The sequence below is a fragment of the Plodia interpunctella genome, chromosome 18 (assembly GCF_027563975.2).
Source record: "Plodia interpunctella isolate USDA-ARS_2022_Savannah chromosome 18, ilPloInte3.2, whole genome shotgun sequence".
Lineage (NCBI taxonomy): Eukaryota > Metazoa > Arthropoda > Insecta > Lepidoptera > Pyralidae > Plodia > Plodia interpunctella.
In genome coordinates this window covers 4,616,231-4,637,061 of record NC_071311.1, presented here as the reverse complement: position 1 = coordinate 4,637,061, position 20,831 = coordinate 4,616,231, and the positions used below count along the sequence as shown (strand labels likewise).

Below are 20,831 nucleotides of genomic sequence, written 5' to 3'. Positions count from 1 at the left end.
GAAAATAACAGTATAATAATAAGGTATATATGTATTTATTTTATTTATAATATTTTGTATTATTCAAAATATGATTAAATGTTAATATACATCAAACGATTGATGGATTTAGTACGTACTTCTTACTAATTCCATGATAATAATATTATATTCATTTAGTAAGAAACTATTTTCTATTTTAATCCAAGCTATCGGCAAATGGTTTTTGTCAAACTTTGGCTGTTTTTCCTTGCAAAAAAGCTGACGTACCACAGATATAAAAACATTTCGTACCATGAAATTAGTAAGTACTCCGGAAGTACTTACTAAATCCATGTTTCGTACAAACAACGCAAAGTAGGTACGTTTAATTTGCGTCTGTCTCTGAGAACGCCGATAGTGTAGAAAGTGTGGACCCATAATTTGATAAAAAGTTATGGTGACGTATGCGGTGCGGAAATTTATAATTTCGGTAAACTATTTCAATATAAAACCCACCTCTTCTGTTTGAGTGGTTCTCTTATCGGGGCCAATAGGTACATCTTTGGTTATAGGTATATAATACAACCGGTCAGATGCCTTCAGGCGACTAGACTAAAATCTGACTCTGCACCTTTGATCATAAATATAGTTGTGTAAAAAATGAAATACCCATTTCGCATTCAACACATTCTGTTTATTATTATCATATATCATAATGTAATTAACGCTCTCGTGAATTTTTCCTATAATGATTTCCAAACCACTTACATCGAACTTAAATCTATTAAACTAATTGATAAGTTTTGGACGATTTTAATCCACTCCACAAAAAAAATCAACTGTGATGAATAAACGTTAGATACAGTAATCATGCGTTAGGTATAATATTAGTAATAAATAGCATCTAATAAGATACATAACGAGATATTATTTGCAGCTTTTCATAGGAATTTTGAAGCCAAAACCGTAAAACAGTTGATAGTCTAATCTAAACGTTAAGTAGCTAAACTTAGTGCACACTAGTTATTAAAATTATTAATTTGCTTAGGAAGTATTTAATGTACATTACAAATAATTTCGTTCATGAATTACTAAAATAATATGCTTTTATTCTAGTTAATTATACCTTAATATTATACTGTTATTTTCTTTAGTATTATCATGATTTGAGCATACTCCCCAAACAAAGTCATTTTATAATCTCTGTACATTGGATCTCTCAAAACCGAAATAATTTAAATATATATTACACAAAGAAATGATGTTTTATTAAAAAGTTCATCAGTAACAAAGCAAATGAGAATTAGAATAATAATAAAAAAATGAAAGCGAAGTAACCCATCAGGGTTTTATTAAACTAGAAATTAAACTAAACATTTATAAAAATAATTGAAACATCATTGCAATGTTAACAATCACAGAAGTCTTGTATTGAATTTGATATTTCTATACTTAAATTTGTTATAAATATTCCGTTAAATATGTTTGATAAGATATTTACGTAAAGAAATACAAAATACTATGAATATATTTAGTTATTTCAAAGGACATTAGAAGTACTATTCGGTTAGTAAATATTTATTTACTTACTAGCTGTGCCCCGGGGCTTCGCTCCCGTTGGAATTCGGATAAAAAGTACCCTATGTGTTATTCCACGTGTGCCATATTTCATAGCGATCTGTCCAGCAGATTTTACGTGAAACAGAAACAAACTTTCGCATTTATAATATTAGTAGGATTCAGTTCAAGCGTGACGAACGTTATCAAAAAAATAATCTACTGTATGAATGTATAAGTAAAGGTTGCCATTCAAAACATCACTTACATAAATTCATTGAAATTAACAGTAACATGTTTTTGAAAATCGCAAAGGAACCCATTATACACAGATATTCATTGGCAATATGACATCAAATCTGCATATTTTTCAAATACAAATTTTAGTACATGACCGAAGAGAAAAAAATGCATCGATAGGTAGGTATGGAGTAATAGCAAGATTATGGCATTTTAGATTTACAAGATTACGGTTATTACGGTTTTATTCAAAATGCAGCGTGTAGACTACGATTTCAAGCAAAAATAAATTATCGCCTTGAATTACTGTCGTCCATCATTTGAAGCTTTAGAACAAGTGGCATTCTGCGATCGTATATAGAAAGAGTTTGTTATTAATTTCGTTTAAAAAAATACTGGGCGTGTCTGGTTATGCTGGTTCATATACTTTAACAACACTAATCTAGCATCTTGATAAAAACAGCATCTGTTCCTATTTATAAAATTCGAAAAATCTAGAAAATTGTGGTGAGCGAATCAACTCTTCACAAATTCATAAGACATGCGCCATTTTATTTATTATTAAAATTAATAATTTAAAACAGGAAGTATAGAATGTCTGCCAAACAATACAGAACAACAAAATGAGTATAATGCTAGTTTATAGGATGTCAATAGAATTATCGATAGAATAGGAATACAGATGGTATTTCAGTATTTTAGTAGTGTATAATCGGAATAAATCAGCAGATTGGATGCCTGGGAAGATAGCTAGAAACTGCATATAGGTGCATCAAAGTTTCAACGTAAAAGGAATGCTAAAATATTGTTGCGATTACAGAGGTTACTTTTCAACAAAGAAACTAAAATTGAGCATAAGCTTTCATAATTATTTTAACTTGCAGAAGCCGAGCTAAATGAGACGCGTATTCGTTGTTTGTGTGATATGTCCAAAATTTTAGAAATCATGTAATTTTAGTACTCTTTTCTTGGAAAATAAATAAAGGAAAAAAAGGGAGCTGTCTACAGGCCTTTTTTTTCGCACCCCATATGTAAGGAGTTCAAAATTTAGTTTGGCAGATTGTATTCGCTACAACACAGCGGAACACAGCTATGGTCGTAATCGACATGTGACTGTGACTATAAGCTAATTTCTAAGGCTGCCTACATGAAATCGTTTACAGCAATAAGGCCGCCTCATTTTGACTTTAACTAGGTATTTTATTAACCTGTAGTGTAATAAAGGGTTTTTTATGGAATCGACACAGTAGTATAAAAAACCGTTTATTATTTGTGACGTTCCACGAGGAAAGGGACCTATGGAGGGCAACGCTTCTGCACAATGCACATCTATAATCAAAATGGGCAAGTGAAAAGTTTTAAGCTACTTCCCTCCGGCACTTTTTCTCGTGGAACGTAACATTTTTCAAGATCTATCGTCGTGTAGGTAGTAAACGTAAGTGAGTGTCCCGGGACGGCGGCCCGCGGCCGACGACCTCACGACTCCCCGTTGCCGCTGTCGTCCCCGTCCCCGTCCCCGGCGCCCCCCTCCAGCTCCTCGTCAGAGTCAGAGTCCAGGTCGTCGTAGTCGTCGTCGTAGAAGTCTGTCATGTCCAACTGCAACAGGCAAATAATAGTGAAAAGTTTATTCTACAGACTGATTTAGAAAATTCTATTTGTATAATGGCCACATTTGTGAGGAAGGCTGTTAGAGGATATGGTGCACTGCAAAAAAAATATATAGATAGACATATATATAGGTAGACATATTGTGGCAAAAAAAAATTATAAAGATATAAAAAAACTAATGAACTTAGTAAATAACTACGTAAGTAAGTAATATATTATATCACGTGGACAATAAATGACAAAAATATAATTTCCATTTGTGTATCACAATAAGTGCAGTTAGTTACATATCGCTTCATTGGGCAAATAAAATGCAGTCTAATCTAGCCGATACGTTACGTCTAGCGTAATAATATTGGCGTGTTTAAGTAATTAAAATTATTTATTTATATTATAATTTTCGTAATTAATCATTACAAATGGAAAGTTTGAATCTTTGTAATTTAAATTAAGCTCAACAATTTCACATGTAACTAGTTACTATTAAATCCGAAATATTTGCTCCTCCTGTATTCTAATTATAGTAGTAGTAGTACCTAGTAGTACCTATGCCTGATATTAGAGGTTACAGAAAGGAATAACTTTGATCTAGAAAATAAAATATCGAAAATCTCTCATCTATTTGCATTCGGGTTTCCTTTCACAGGAATGGAGCGTCGAAAACCAGGTTCCACTTTTCTACTTTTTAGAAAACTAACATAGTAGGTACCTGAGGTTCCTGTGTCGTCGACTTGACCTGCGTTTTAATGCAATAATCTTCTAAAGTAAGGGGTACTACTATGCCTTCTTTCTCCGCCTCAATTCGCGCTACCTGCGCTTGTTTTCTGAAAACATAAGATAATAATATTTTCATTATCTTACAATACGAACTTTTTTGTCCATAACAAAGGTTTAGTAATTTGCCATATTATCCAAGGTTATCTTACAAATTAACATACATTGGTATCACAGAATTCCGAAAGTCCACTAACATTCGAAGTTATTAAAAACAGTACCTATTTAATATTTATTATTGCTTAAACGAAAAAATAACTAGAACCTCTTCTGCTAACATTTATTTAGTACTCCGTATGACTACGTATAGTACCTACTCTATATGATACTGTAGGTAGATGACACTGCGATATTGACAATCCGGGCGAAAAGGAAGTAGATCCGGGCGAAAAGTTGAGCGATGAATGAGAACAATGGTCAGTATGACATAGAAGAGATCAATGAAAAAACATCAGAAACCTCACCTGATTATATTCTCATACTCCTTATCCTTGCCTTTGGAGTCGCGCCAGCGGCGGTACATGACGCTGGCGTCAACATTGGCTGGACTGAAGGTGTTGGGTTCATTCAGCAACGATATGACGGACAGAAGTACCGTGCGGACCGACTGTGTGGGGTTCCAGCGTTCGCAGGGCAGCTCCCCCGACTGGGGGTCATCCACCGGTGGGTGCAGTATCGATATGCAGAGATCGCCATTCTGGAATTGATTATTAATTCTAAATAAGTATATGGTTAATTGAAGTAATGTAGAAGAAATCAGAAAGAAGGGTTCAGTCTGTCTTTATCACAAATCAGTTTTCTTCTCTTTATAGACAGACTGCATTGCATTTATTTTATCATCTCGTTGTACTAATACCTACAGTGACCTTTGATAAAGCTGATCTAAAATTTTGGAGCTTACTGTTTTGGAAAAACAAAATAATTGCATGTGATAGCCATATTTCTGAAGAAGACTAACTACCATCCGTATATAGTCTAACATCAGTAATTATCACAGGGAGCGAAGTTATAAGTAGTAGCTAACTAGCTACTAATACTAATTTTAATTTGGATTTTAATGTTTGCAGTCCAAATTAAAATACAATTAATAAAAATTCCAAATTAGAAGAATAATTTTATCGACATGTTAGATAAATAACGTTAATGACATTACTATTACTACATGCAGATTTATTGTCACATTATTGCTTTGCTTTGTCTTGCGTCTTCGCTACGTTGACCAACGTGTGTTGAAGCCAAACCGCATATTTTACGCATTGCTGTTATTATATCTCGGTATTCTTCAGTTTCGACAGCAGATTTCGTTTCCATTACGTTGCAGTATAGAACATGCGTAACACAAGAGTTACATAAATCCATTGTTACTCCGTTTTATATCGCGAGTCGTCATAACAACACTTACGTGCACATGTTGAATTTTCAATAGCAATTTCAAACTCATTATAAAAAATATAAACTAACAACAGGGGGCGTCCATAAATTACGTGAGGTATTCAAGGGCGGGAGGGGGTCGAGCCGAATCTCACCAAAACTCTCTTTGGAGGAAGAGGGATTAGGGAGTCTAGGCAAATATCAGGTTAATTTTTTAAACGTGAAAGTTTCTAAGAAATAATATAATTTTTTGCTAAGAAACTTATTATTTTTTTCATCCAAACACGACTTTTGAAAAACTTACGTGAGGTTTGAGGGTGGGGGGAGGAGGTTGGAGCAATTCTTACCTGGGGGAGGGGCTCGGGTCAGAAAATTGAATAAAAAAAACTCCTTACGTAATTTATGGACACCCCTAAAAGTATTGACCTAAATTGATTAAATGTTTCTGCGAACCGTTCTGCTAAAATAAACTGATATTATAGGTACCTACTTACTATCTCTCTGAAATATCTGTCAGTCACTGAGATCCCAATAGTTTTTGTGACCATGACTAGCATTTTGTTTCCATGAATTCTGTGTGTTTTATTCGTAGGATAGGCTATATACCTACTTCTTCATCAATATATTTAAATAAAAAGGTAGGAATTAAACAAATATACCTACCTATTATGAAGACAGATACAAACAGAGATGGGTTTGCACCGGGGCATAAATCGTCCCGCGACTATAAAGTAGATGAGTGCACGTTTCAATATGCAAAAAGAATCTCTGGATGAAATTGAAAAATATTTAGTAGCCAAATTAATTTTCAAATTTCAATATCATAGAAAGTTGTAAACTATAACACATTATTGTGTTTAAAAAAATCAATGGAAAGCTGAAATAATTACAACTGCGCATCGTTTTGGCGGTTTTTCACACAAAGGTTATCGCCATTAGCAGGGTTTATCGACACAAACAGAGTACATTGCTCAGGACTATGAACGATTATATTTTACGCTTGTATTGTTGATATTGTTAAATTAATTCTAAGGCTTGGGATGTGGCTGGATAGATAGGGTTCCAAGGCAAACTACCAAGATTTTTTTTTAAGAAGTGAATCTTGATTGGTGCCCAAAATCTGGAATAATAGGAGTAGGAGGTATGTTTATAATATAGTATTCTGGTTGTTGATTCTAATAACACCAATTTAAAAGCGTGTCTCAATGATTTTCAAACAATATTATTTGAAAATTCATTGAGACACGAATTATTTATTGGTAAAACGCACCAATAAGATTTGACTGAACTTTTGCAGATTTGACACCCCTGAATGTTGTGGTGACAGAGTCTTTCCCCTCGAAATTGACAATGATTACAAAATCTTCTAAATTCTAAAATTTAGGAGCTATTCACGCTAAAATCAGACAAAATCACGAAGTTGTGTTGTGTTCTTCTTTGAAATCGGTTAAAGTCATTGAATTATACGTACCTTATAGAAGCGGAAATATATTTAGTTAATTCTATTTAAATATACCTCTACAATCAAGGAAAAGGAAGATGGTCGAAGAAAAAAAAACTTGACAATATTTAGTATTTTGTGGACTGTTTAAGTTATATAGGTACATTCAGAAGTGAAGAAGGCAACGTTATTTATATACTTTCAATGTCGAAGCTAAAATATAAATAGGTATTTATTTTTATTCCGAGACAAAGGGTAATAATAAGCAATTAACTTGTTTTTTCCGGAAAATCCATCTGCTTTTCTTATGAGAAACTAACTAAGATATTTGTATAAATGCTTGTATAAAACAAGATGATTACTGTGCACGTGTGCACACAATAAAAAGGTGAATTCCTAAGAAAATCGAGCATCATTTCTGGTGTGAAAATATAATTAAAAAGAAAGTTCTTAATCTATTCTACCTATGTCATTCGAGGTTAAAAAGTGATTATCATGTTTTAAATAAGTAATTATCATGTTTTAAATAAGTAATTATTTTCATGAAAAATGTATACTAGCAGGAGCAGTCTGAGAGAAGCAAGTAGTACCTATTATTAATCCTTCAAGTCTGGAGATAATAAAGACAATAAGTAGTATGTAGTCGTAGTCCAGTCCAGTTGTGAATCGTGATATGGCCGTCCGTATCTACAATCCAAGTTTCGTAGCGAATATTATAAATACTTCCATGTCTTTCTAAGGTGATAACGGAAGCGACATTGCAAGGCGCGAGAGGCTTACCTCCGCCTGCCCTTGACGACCTGCAAGCCTACCCCATTTGTATCGTAATCTGCCCACCGACTCGTGAAGGTTACTTAATTTTCTCAACTAGCTGTATCTCGCATCAAATGTTTTGTAATGTATACGGGTACTGACCTACTCCGATTAGTGTGGCCTACATTGCATGCAGTATCATGATAACTCGCTCGTATTGTTGATTCATCATTAAATACAAACAGAGGATGAGAGTTAATTATAATGATTCTTCAGGTATAAAAATAATGACTTCAGCAACGCTTTCCCACGATTTTACAAACGTAAGCAATCCGCAGAAGGTAGCAACAGACTGTTGCGTAGTAGTATTGCGATAACTGATGAGGAAATTTCAAATAAACTTCTACGTTTTCTTTCAAACTAAAGTAGCAGGATTATTATTAGGAGTATTTTCTTTGTTCAAATCAGTACCTACTGCCTTTTCATTGCTGACTTGAAATTGTTAGTGACACATGATTGAGGGATTTACTAGTGGTGTATGTTTAAGATTTTATTACATGTATAGCCTAACGATTCGAAAGGATTTTTTCATGGTTATGTAAAAACAATTTTTATTTTTGAATTGTATAATATTGAAGTACATATCTATATTATTAGTTGAATAACAGAGTTAAATAATTACCTAATAACTATAAAACCACATACTGATGTGGTTTTATAGTTATTAGTTATTATTTACAGGCATAATTTCCATCAATTAATTATACTAACTAAATGGATTTAGACTTTTTAACTTCAGTTAAATTCGGGACATCAATCTGCTCTAACAGTAATCCCACCCACAAAGTAATCGTTAGTTTTTGTGTTTAGACAAGTTTTCTAACGGTATTTTGTATCCATAACTACATAATATAAAATATGATAAGAATTACTTTCAAAACATTAAACATAAACACTATATGATACTAAATTCTAAAATCTAAGACAATCTCAAGTTTTATCTTACTGACACTACTCTTAATTATTAGGCAGGAAAAAAGAAAAATTAAATAATCTATTAGTTATAATTTAAAAATTGAAACAGGTGGTAAGATAATATTGTTTATTGAATTCATTTGCTTATTTATAGTAAACTAGCTTTTGCCCACAACTTCGTATGTGAGTAAAAATACCTATCCCGTGGGAATTTCAGTTCAGCCCAGTAGTTCCCGCTGCGCGTTGTCTGTCAGTCAGTCATTCGGTAACGCAAGTTTTATATATTCAAATATAAAATAAAACCAATTTAAAAAGTAAAGGTGAAATAAAATGTGATGTTTCTAATTTAATATTGGATTGATTTTATAACAAATCTGGTCACAGCTAAAAAGAAATGGATGCAAAACTGTTATGTGTGTGTGTGTCTGCAGTGTTTAACCAGAATTTAGAATATAAAAAAGCAAATCACAATGTCATACTTAGTGAAAGTAAGTGTCTCTAGCGGTCCTGGCTGAGTCAGATTACCAGGCGTGTAGGTACCTCAAACAAGTCTTACTTGCCACGACTTCTATGAAAACATGTTGCTTTCCAACCTTCCTATAATCATCATATTATTATCATAGTTACTTCAATTTTATATTCTTTTTCGGGATATTATTGTTGTCTTTAAATGGATACCCAACAATTCCGTATTCATCCAGAAGGCTCAGTACAACAGTAAGGACCTCAAAATGGCCGATGACGGAATCAAATTCCCTCGTGACATTCACAAGTTTTATAATTCGTGTTTCATCACAACGTGTGATCGATCTGCCAAAGTACGCAAACCACGACGACGCAACACAAGTCTGTCACCCAAATACGGAATTAAAATCGAATTATCATTCGAGCTCTAATCCATACGAGCATTTAACTATTTTTTATCTGGGGGAATTTTGACTCTTGACAAGATTCTGTTCTTTATAATTTTCCGTATTCATAGCATCATTTACTATTTGCAACTAGGCGCCTATAACATTACTGGTAATAATAGTGAAATTAATTTTATAAAATGCATTAAGAGTATATTGCATTGCGCCGTGATAGCGCATAAAGGCAGAAGCACCGCGGCGGACATAATAACTATAGCTAAAGGAGCGTCGCCCTTGGCTAAAAATATGCCACCGGTTCAGTGCGCATTTCCTGACAAAGAAAATAAGCGTATGACCCCTAAATCGGGAAATACATCGAAAATATTGTTTAATACCAAGTCTGGCACAAGAGTAGAGATTTTCTTTGAATATTCTATGTTTAGACCAGTTCAGGGCCAAGGTCATGATTATAAAGTACTAGCTATGCCCAGGGCTTCGCTCCCGTGGGAATTTGGGGACAAAATACTCTTCTAGGTTATAACTACGCGCAGAGGTTAGAACTAGTACGAGAGTACGTAAAGAGTAACATACATACATCCTCACCAACAGCATTTATAATATTAGTATGTTCGGTACTGGGATAATTTGTCAAGGATATTTTCAGTTGGTATCTGTTGCATGAGACATATATGAAGCTGAAAATAAACGTTTCAGATTACGACACTATTCGACAGTGTATCAAGCAAGACATCGATTGTTCTGATTGAAAGGCCCGCCCGCTCGACCTAGATTTTGATTGTCTTCTATGATGTTGATTTTTTATTCGAAACATGCTCGCATTGTGTCATAATGCTCGAAAAATACAAATTTAGTTCGATTTATTTCACGGAAGGCATCTTTTCTGTTCTGAATAGCGCTTCGGTCGACGAACACCGAGCACCTTGTGTTGGCGAGTCGACGGGTTGAAGGCCCGGTGACGCACGACAGCTACGGAAGCGCCCCCGCCTTATTAACAACTGGTAGATGTATGTTTTTAACCATCTAGACATCTTTGAATGAACCCTTTTTAAATTATCTTCAACGCAAACGATAAGTGCGTCTTAGTAACATAAAAGGCACGACATACCTAGCCGACGTTTATAAAAAGAGGTCCACGTGTTTAACAAAAGAGCGTGCAATTGAGAAGTTGGCACGGTCATCGGTCACTGTTTCTTATGTGATGGTCCTAACGCGTTATTTACAGACGCGCGTGAGAAAGTAGCACAAGTTCAGCGTGGCCGCTGCGACGCAGGCGCAGGTCGACAAGATCAACAATCAGGAATAAGGTTAATTACCCCAAGGCCGAGGGTGTGCCAACAGCGACGAGATTTCAAAGAACTTTGAACTACGAGGAAATCAATTCTTTTTGACGTTGTGCCAAAAAAAGCTTGTTTAATATTTATAATTTCTCTTTTGTATAGGTGCTCTGATCGGATTCTAATTTTTTTGAAATTATAAAGTCAATTGAAATAATTAGTCGAATCAAAATGCAATGAAAAACGTGCTGTGATATCGATGATTGTATTGTAGGTGTACGTGTGGTCGTAGTCATTGCTTGATGGCATCATACAAAGGTCATTACTACATAACTAACAAGTAGCTACCTAGGTACAATCTAATCATGTCCTATGAACTTTTTGTAGTTAGACCATTTGTGTTGATTCGTTTATCAACACAACACCGCAAATATTATCTCCACAAATGTTTTCGTATGCCTACTGGCAACCCACTATCGTCGAAGTCGGGCTGATGCCGACGCGAACGCATGAACATTGTGTAGTTTGTACGAGAGACCAGCAATGTATGCCGAATTCGCCAAAGTTCGGTGAACAGTTTTTCGAAAATGTATAGCCGGCAATGGAATTAAATCATACAAACAAAATGCATTACTAGACAAACGTAACGCTACCAGTTAATCCTGAGTAAATGAATATAGGTATCAAAATAAGAGACATTCAGAATTTTAATTTATGAATTATCAATTTATACAAAGTTAAATGGTTCTGTAAATGATGTCTTGGCTGTGATAGGTGTCACAGTCACAGCCATAGAGCAAGGTGAATGAATCACGACTTTGAATTGATGAGCCAGTGGTTTCATTCCATTATTTTCGTATTTCGAACCGTCCCCGTCATGTAACTAAAATAAAATCTAACGGTATCTACTAAAATCGGTTACTGCGGTATCAGCTGCTGTACAGTACTGTAGGTACCTAAGGTTGCCAGAACCATGTTTAGCATTTCCTCGACAGTTTTGAAGCCACACATGGAATAAGTTTTATTTGGCATCTGAAGGCCTGCCACGGAACATACAAACACATAGCATGTTACTAACGTCCATAACAGCATATGGACGTTAGTAACATGTTACGTACCTATTTCTCTTCTTCCCATATCTTGTACGCATGGTGTAAAAAAAACGAGAGAACGCGTGGATGCAATGACGGGCTATGTTTCATGGTATCCTATGGTATTACATGGTATGGTATGGTATTACATGGTATCCCCACTGATCCGAGATTAAACATGCTAGGTACCTACCTCAAACCTACTCGTTTATGCAAAAAAAAAATTAAATCTTAAATCTAACGTATTTTCTTACACTGTACTAAGTAGGTTAGGTACCTACTATAGATTATTTTTTTAGGATAAGTCTGTGTAAATATCGAGAAAAAAGTGGGCACAATTTATGTAGGTCAGTAAGTCAATGTATTTTATTTAACTTTATTCATGATGAGTTGCACAATTAAAACTGATTCATTGTTCTCGAGGTCGGATTTAATCGTACAAATACATGTGAAGGAATTTTGACTAATTTCTTGATGTCGAATCTACTAAATGAGTCATACTCGTATCTAAATGGTTTTTAAAATATTAAAGCGTGTAAACAGAGATAGTTGTTTCCCAAGGAATGACGTTAGGCAGGCGGCTGGTAGTAACATTACCGCCGAATCTTCAAAATATTATGGTCATAATGACTATTTTATACTCGGCTTCGCGCCGTCACAGCTTCAAGTGAGATGGTTTAAGCCCGGGAGTAAACCCATCTTTGCTTGTAAATATTACTATTAAAAAAACCATTGAAATACGATTACCTCGGTTCAAAAGTTCGCAGAATAGATACCTATTACGATGGGACCACAGCACAGACCATTTAGATGGGACAGACATATAGTACATATTAATTAGTACGTTCTTCGGCCGTGGATTGAATAAAACCTTTGGTTACAATATAAAATGGGGGAATGCAATGAAGTCCTACGATTGGTTGGCAGTTGGCGCATTTGTGGATAACAACTCACCGAAACTTATACACAGGTAAATACAATAGCCAATAAATATAAGCTTATGAAATAAAGTAACAGTTAAACCTCGTACCTAGCAACAATGCTATTGTTGGCCACTTCTCAAGCTCATTCAAATCTACAGCCGTCAACAGATTGCGGACCATAAAAATTTGAAATTTAATTTTTTGCAAGCAGACTTACAAGATTTAACTTTTAAATTTGTTAACATGTGGAATCTAACCAGATAAACCAATACTTTATTTCTTTTCAGCAGGAGGTACATATTTTAAGGTCAGCTTTTTTTGAATGAAACTGTCTTCAGTCTGAGAATGAAGTGCGTGTCAAATGTCAATATATGAATGAGAAAAGGCGCGAAGTCTCTATTTGCAATTTCTGAAATTTTAGGACAATCAAAAGTCTAGGGATTTCTAAAGAATAAGATGCCAAGCCTGCCACATCTTGTAAAGTGTAATTATATAAAAGTAGGTATGTAGTTGACTGCAAGAGATCCCTACATGGTACAAGTCGTCGTTGTATGTGTATCTTTCTTAAGTACACTAGGTACCTACCTACCAACTTATTTTTCATACATTATTACAAAATCCAAAATCTAACCCTATAAACTAAATAGGTACCTACCTAGTAGGTACATTTATATTTTTTCTTTTGACGACATCGGTGGCGCAGTGGTAAAGTGCTTGCCTCTGAACCGAGAGGTCCCGGGTTCGATCCCCGGTCGGGTCATGACGAAAAATGAACTTTTTCTGATTGGCCCGGATCTTGGATGTTTATCTATATATGTATAAATTATAAAATATAGTACTTTTGTTTGTAATAAAATAATTTGTAATAAATAAACTCAAAAACTAGGCCGTTTTTATGTATCACATAGATAGACGAAACCTTCTGGAGTGACCAAGACTACTTTTTTATTATGGTTTAACCTTTAACCCGAGCGAATTCGGGCGCTAGTATTTATACAATTTGACTACGACTTCTACAAAGATGATTCAACCAAGAGGAAATTGTGATTAAATTTCTTGTAAAAAAAGTTGTAAAAATAATAAGTAACTACACACCTATATGAAAAAAAGTACTCACCTCATAAACATTTGGATGCCATACTTTTGTTAAAAATCTAATTGTTGGTGGTGAATATGGGTAGTCTGGAGGAAATTTCATATGTGCCTGAAAAATGAAAGTTCTACAATTAATCAATTAAAATTTTAAAACTAATCTAAGGTACTATTATCTAAGAATAAATAAATAAATAATTAATAATGGATTGTCATGAAATTTGGAACATGGGTAGAATATAACCAGGAATAACATATAGGACAATTTATTATCTCGAAATTCCCACGATGAAAGAGCGAAGCCCTAAAGCGGCGTAGCGCAGCTAATAATGATAGATGTTGAAAATATTCGCCCCGGGCAAAACTCCTTCTGTATTTGAGAAAAACTGTTAAAACTGACAATGAGCATTTTTTTATTATATGTTCAAAAACTAACATAGGGAAATACAAAAGTTTGTTTTTCAAACATATTATACTAGCTACGCCCCGAGGCTTCACTCCCATAGGAATTTCGAGATAAAAAGTACCCCAGGTTATTTTCTACCCGTGTACCAATAACAATCGGTCGAGTAGATAATGGATAAAGAGGTAACAAACTATCACATTTATAATATTAGTTGGGATTATGATTTGATTACTTGATAAAAACCTTTTAAGAAAAGAAGCTTCACTTGCTTGATATTTTCAATTTCTGATCTCAAGGATTTGGCGCCCCCATGAAACTGCCGCCCAGGGCAAGTGCCCCGGTTTGCCCCCTTGTAGATCTCTACAGGGGGCAAACCGGGGGCTGCATTTAATCATTACTCGGATTTTTTGACCACATAATAGAAACTAACACTTTCTAATAAAATCTTTTATATATATAGTAAAGCATATAAATATATTGAGTAAAAATTATGGTGACACTAGTGTCACACACACTAGTGTGCAGGTAATCTGCGGCCTTAAAAAAATATTAATTTGATAGGTACATTTATGAAGATATAAAGTAACCTCCTTCCAAAAAATTGGAATGGAGTAAAGCTAAAGGGAAACAGCTAGTTTGATATAAGCTATTTGACGGCCTCGGTGGCACAGTGGTAACATGCATCCGTCTAAACCGTGAGGTCCCGGGTTCGATCCCTGGTTGGGTAGTGATCGAAAATGATATTTTTCTGATTGGCCCGGGTCTTGGATGTTTATCTTGTATATGTTTTTGTTACAAAATATAGTATTGTTGAGTTAATATCCCATATCCTTTATTTTTATTTATTTATAAGACAAAGAGGGTGTTAGGTAGCCTCTCAAGAAGCCCATAGCTGGACTTAGGCCTCTCATAGTAACTGTTCTTATAACTAAAAAAATAAGCACATCAAATAAAACTAAATTAAGTAGCACTTTTAGTAACATGGTCCTCTTCCTCTAGGTATATTCCTCATGGCTGAGGATCATGGACCATTAGATAAAGACAAAGTGGGTGTTAGGTAGTCTCTCAAGTAGCCCACAGCTGGACTTGGCCTTTGCTACTCCACTATGATCCATAAATTACAATTACCCATTATATATATTGTTGTAGAGATGTCATTAGGTATAAACTTTCAGTAACAATAAAATAAAAAGCGTGTTTAGTGATATGTAGAACCAACTGCACCTTTTCTACACTGCATTGAATTCTATGCCATGGCAATAGTGGTGAGTTTGATAGTTTGATGTGCTGTTGACTGTACATATAATGTAACAGGCCTTGTTGTGTTTAAAGGCATGCATCAGTACACTCATGTATGCTTATGGCCTTAATGGAAATATTGAGTTACTAGGTAGACATAATAAAAGTATTTATGGCCATGCACAATTTGGGTGAAACAGTCCCAGAATGGGAGGAGGACCAATCACCCATCTTGTGCTGAAGCTGGTGTCGCGAATTAGGTAATAATGGCCCTGCATTGCCTCATGCACAAATATAATAATGGGATAGCTTAGTCTCTTTTACAAACCTAATTATTGTTCTAGAAACATTTTCAATAAAAATGCTGCAGCATTATTTAGTGTCATATGTTAGGTGGCTATTCCACTTATTCTCTTTATCTTATTGTTCTTGTCATTAGTATAAACAAAAAGACTGTTTGTGATGAAGTGTTTTTAACCATAATACCTATTTGTTAAACAAAATTCACAATTACATATAAAATAGAATAGCAACTACCAGGTCCAGGTTGGCTTTGTACTGATTCTTACCTTGAAATACCCTCCTTGATAAAGTGTATCTGGGGGTCCAAAAATCGCCACTTCCCATTCAAACAAATTGTCCTCTCCTAATAACTTTACCCGGAATCCTTCAACGGGTTCTTCTTGAAGACTTTTATATTCTAAGGCTAAGGCCCTTAGGGCAGAACTAGTCGGAACTGTATTAGACATTGTCAAAAACAATTTTCTAAACTACAATCTAAAATCACACTGTTTGAAAGAGATTCTATTGACATAACACTGCGGAACTCTCCTCGCGGTCCACGTATTCACGAGGCATTTCAACACGAGTCACAATAACAACGAACGAAGAATTTAGGTAAACATAACGCGAATGTAGCTTACGGATTATTTTATCATTCACACACTTCAAACGCCAATACTGAAGTAATAAACGTTGAAAAATGGAAGATTTGTGCAAACTACACGGAGATTACCGCTACAATGAGAAAGCAAAGCAAGCAACTGTCCAAACAATCGCGACTCCAAGGAAAACGACTGGGCTGGCGTGACCGTACAGCTAATGCCTAGCCTGAGTTGCCCGACCGAATATTGTTGAACAGCTGTTTAGTTATTTTCGTGCTTGATTGCGCAGCGGGTGACGCACGCGGCCATATACATATCGACTTTCAATACTAGTAGTGCCATCTGTGAGTGATACCGATTGTACAAATTATTTTGTTATTTTGTGGGAGCAATATGAAGTAGAGGGTCAAATATAAACCAGATGGCGTTTCAAAATCAGTATCTTATGTTGTACATAGCAATGTCTAGGTGGCGTTACTTTATTTTATTTAAACTTGCCATTTAAAATCATAGAGGGCGTTACTCGTATTGAAAGATGCATGTTTTGCACAGACAGACTTAAAATCAAATTGCGAACTTACAGGACAGATTTAGATATATTTTAACATTTGACGGCTCGTAATAATAATAAAGTATTATTATTAATATAATAAAGTATTAATCGTAATAATAATAAAGTATAATAATAAAGTATAATAATAAAGTAGTATTACGGGCCATAATAATTGAGTAATTTTAAGGTAGTTGTCCGCACTCACTCCATAAACCAGAAATCTAGCCCACTAACATTACATACACATAGTCCAAATCACGTAGATCCCTTCTTGGCAATAGTCTAGCAGCTGTGGGGGACTGTCCGTTGGTGTTCCTCGATGGTACACCAAGGGATAGATCTCTACAGATGCAGCCATCTCATTTTAGAATAAAAAGGTACAAAAAGGTCTCTTCAATGTTGGCTTCGGCCCCATCGGCTGAAAATGCGTAAGTACCAACATAATAATACTTTATTATTATTACGAGCCTTCAAATGTTTCACTGCTGGGCAATAAAATCTGAATAATATACAATATTGGCATCGGAACCTCTCTCTCCCATAGAAGTATTTTACCGGTTTATTGTACGAAGAAACCAGATGGGAACCAACAAACATAGAAAAAATAAATAACACCTAGGTACCTAAACTAGGTACTTATGTATTTTTTCTTCTAAAATATAGATATCTAGTTATTACGGTCTCTCCTCTCTCAATCTCAATAAACTTCTGGATATCGATATCCAGAAGTTAAAGAAAAAATATAGAAATGAAGAGGCGAAAATAAATTCAAAAATACCCTGTATCATCTGTACGTTTATGACATCATGGCATATTTAAGTTACGGGGTCAACCCTGAGCGGTAGGGTTGCTAGGCGTACGGATAAAACCGGATATAGTTAGGCTTTTTGAATGCGTATGCGGACAAAATAAACGGTGTCAGGCTGGTCCGGCTTTTTTCACTTGAATAATTCGAGTCTTCAAGTCGAGTTTTGCGACTTATCAATAAAATACTCATTAAGTATATACGTATAGACTGATTCAATACTCCATGATATTAGAATTTAAGTCGATGTACAGTAATTAATCAAAAACCTTGGTTTTTGAAATGAAATTCTCAATAATGTCAGCCAGCTTTTTAGCCAAATGTCCGGCCATCCTAGCTGGTCTATCCGACTATTGCTTTGGTGACTTGGCAACCCTGCCTGAGCCGTATAGTGCCTACCTAATGGTTTAGTCGATTTTATAGCAATTGCCATCAGCTTAGCTTGCAAATATCATTGAGTGAAAAAAAATCACATCAAACGACATCACACACATTTGGAGGTAAGAATCAATAGGGTAAAATTTAGAAACCGTTACTCAGTTTTCTATTTTTATCGCTTAGAAAACGTATGCATCTTTCTTTGTGGACAAATAAATTTGTTTAAATTTGTGGTTCGGGGATAGGGTTACCAGGGGGTGCCAGGGGTTTATACCGAAAAGCCGGTTGCAAGTGTTAAAATATCGATCTAATTTTAACTAAAAAAATATTTACGAATTTTAATATTTTAAATATAATTTTATTTAAGTATTTCCAAACAGTATTTTTAGTAGAAATTTCGGCGGAATCCTGTTTGTTTCTTTAAAATTTCTCCTGCTTAACACGTTCTTTGCAAATGACGCTGCAATCATATAGCATGACCCACTGATTACGACACAAACATCAACTGACCAGAGAGTGCCAGGTATCTACTATGCTGGAGATGGGTCGGCTGCGGTCGTGCTTGGCATTGTCTTAGTTCTCATCATCTCTGCTCATCAGCGGGACGGAATAGATTTAAAAATATTCATCACCGCACCACCTGGTACATGAAACATGTGCTGTGAGTAACAGTAACTGTTTCTAGGTTTTATTCTTTTTGTATATCTACCAGCATTTCACTATAATTCATCCAGCAGTTTTAGCGTGAATACAAACATGTTTGAAATCATCTTAGTCAAGATTTTGTCTTGATTAATTGACTTATTTGCGCTTGGTGCACCAGAACCACTGAGCCAGACAATCGGAGGTGGGCGTGATTCAGGCGTCGGTCGTCGCCCACCCGAGCCTTGTATGTATGGCCGACAACTGTGCCGACAACGGTCTTGTGCAACCCACGGATGCTCAGCTTCTGAGTTCACCATCATTTCTATCTATACAAGGAAAACAAAATCATTGGAAAAGGTTTACCCCAAAACCTCTAACTTACATACAATTGTCCCGTGTATGTCCCGTTTATTTCCCATGTGGGGTAGACAGAAGTAATAATAGAGACTATGACTAAAAGAGGAGGATATCCATTTGTTCCGATCCTTACATCCGCTCGGTTTCTCTACACCACCTGTGGTGAGAGTGGCACCATCACCAATCCCTTCATGGTTGTCGATTTATGGGTGCTCGGAGCTCTACATAAGTTTTATAAATGTTTGTCGTTATTATACAGATGAAGTACAGTAAGCGTGACATAAATCTGCTATTTATTCATTCGATAAAAATAACTATTTAAAGGGCATATCTCAACAAAACCTTGAGTGGAGTTGATTCATTTGTTTGTTTGTAAAACGGAGTAGGTTGCTGCATTATAACTTTTATAAGAAAACGATGATGTCATTTTCAATTGTCGCAACGTTAAAAAAATATTGCTAATTACTGTGAATATGCTAAAAAGGCTAAAAAAGAATCGGGTTATAACGTGAATGAATACTTACTCATGGATTTAAGACTTACATGTAAAGATACTTGAAAAGGCTGCATGGCTTGCCATAGTGCTATGTAAATTAATGTGCTGTGCCACTGGTATTTTATGCCTATTGATGTTATCTACATAAATTAAAAATATTCCGTTCTGTTGTGTTGAAGGCGTATGATTGAAACACAAAGTGTACCTATACTTAGACATCTTATTTCAATGTGTCTTGTCAGTAAAGTTTGTAATTAGATAGTGTGCTATGGTGTGTCCTAATAAAAAAAGAGAGACTTGAAACGGAAATAGGGAATGAGACGTGAAAAATAAAAGAGGATATGCTACCTATTAGGAGATAGGTGTGCATCTTACTGAATGTTATCAGGGCAATTTATTTTTACATACTAACTACTCATACTAATTATTGGAATCATACATTACATAACAAACACCATTAATAGGTACCAGTGGTACAAAAATGTTATACTATTACTATGTTATACTATTAAATGTATAATATTACACTGGAGCGCCAGTAGAACCTATATAACACCCACTCGTTCTTCCTCGATCCTCACATCTTCGATGTCTCAGCCATTGCATATTATTATTGGAATTAGTCACGAGTCTATAATCAACGAAAGATTATAGCTAGTGTGCGGGACGCTAGCGTCACCATCACATTTTTTATCATTTTCTTTTATTTTGTAGCGAAAAATAAAAAAAATTTACATACAAAATAAATAATTTTATAAGAAAGTATTACCTATTAGTCACTGTTGAATAAATCGAAAACGGTGGCCACCAAAATCCGTTACCAGATTTAAGTATAATAGAAAACTATAATATTTTTTTTCCATTCTACTAAAATTATTTATCTAGTGTGGCATAATATCTTAATTAATACATTGTGCAGATTTGCGAGCAAATATTGCAACTGTACATGTCAATTTATTGACTGCAAAGTCCTACTTTTTTCGTAAAATCTGAAATATTCATAAGGTTCGAATATTTCGAATTAGAGTCTGGATACAGCTATTTTTAACATACTTGTGCCATGTAGCATGTCCAAGAACCTTAAACAATTACCTATTTCTCTAGAGAAATAGTAAATCATACACATAGGTACACAC

General features: G+C 35.0%; 1 protein-coding gene across 1 annotated transcript; it reads right to left on the bottom strand.

Moving 5' to 3' along the window:
- Nucleotides 1-633: 633 nt before the first annotated feature.
- On the bottom strand, nucleotides 634-16,716 carry LOC128677449 (uncharacterized protein). Its single transcript, XM_053758310.2, has 5 exons — nucleotides 16,147-16,716; nucleotides 13,958-14,044; nucleotides 4,605-4,837; nucleotides 4,076-4,190; nucleotides 634-3,354 (listed from the first exon to the last, which is right to left on the bottom strand). Exons 1-5 carry the CDS (start codon nucleotides 16,324-16,326, stop codon nucleotides 3,235-3,237), a joined length of 735 nt encoding a protein of 244 aa, XP_053614285.1. The 5' UTR covers nucleotides 16,327-16,716; the 3' UTR covers nucleotides 634-3,234.
- Between the last annotated feature and the right edge of the window lie 4,115 nt (nucleotides 16,717-20,831).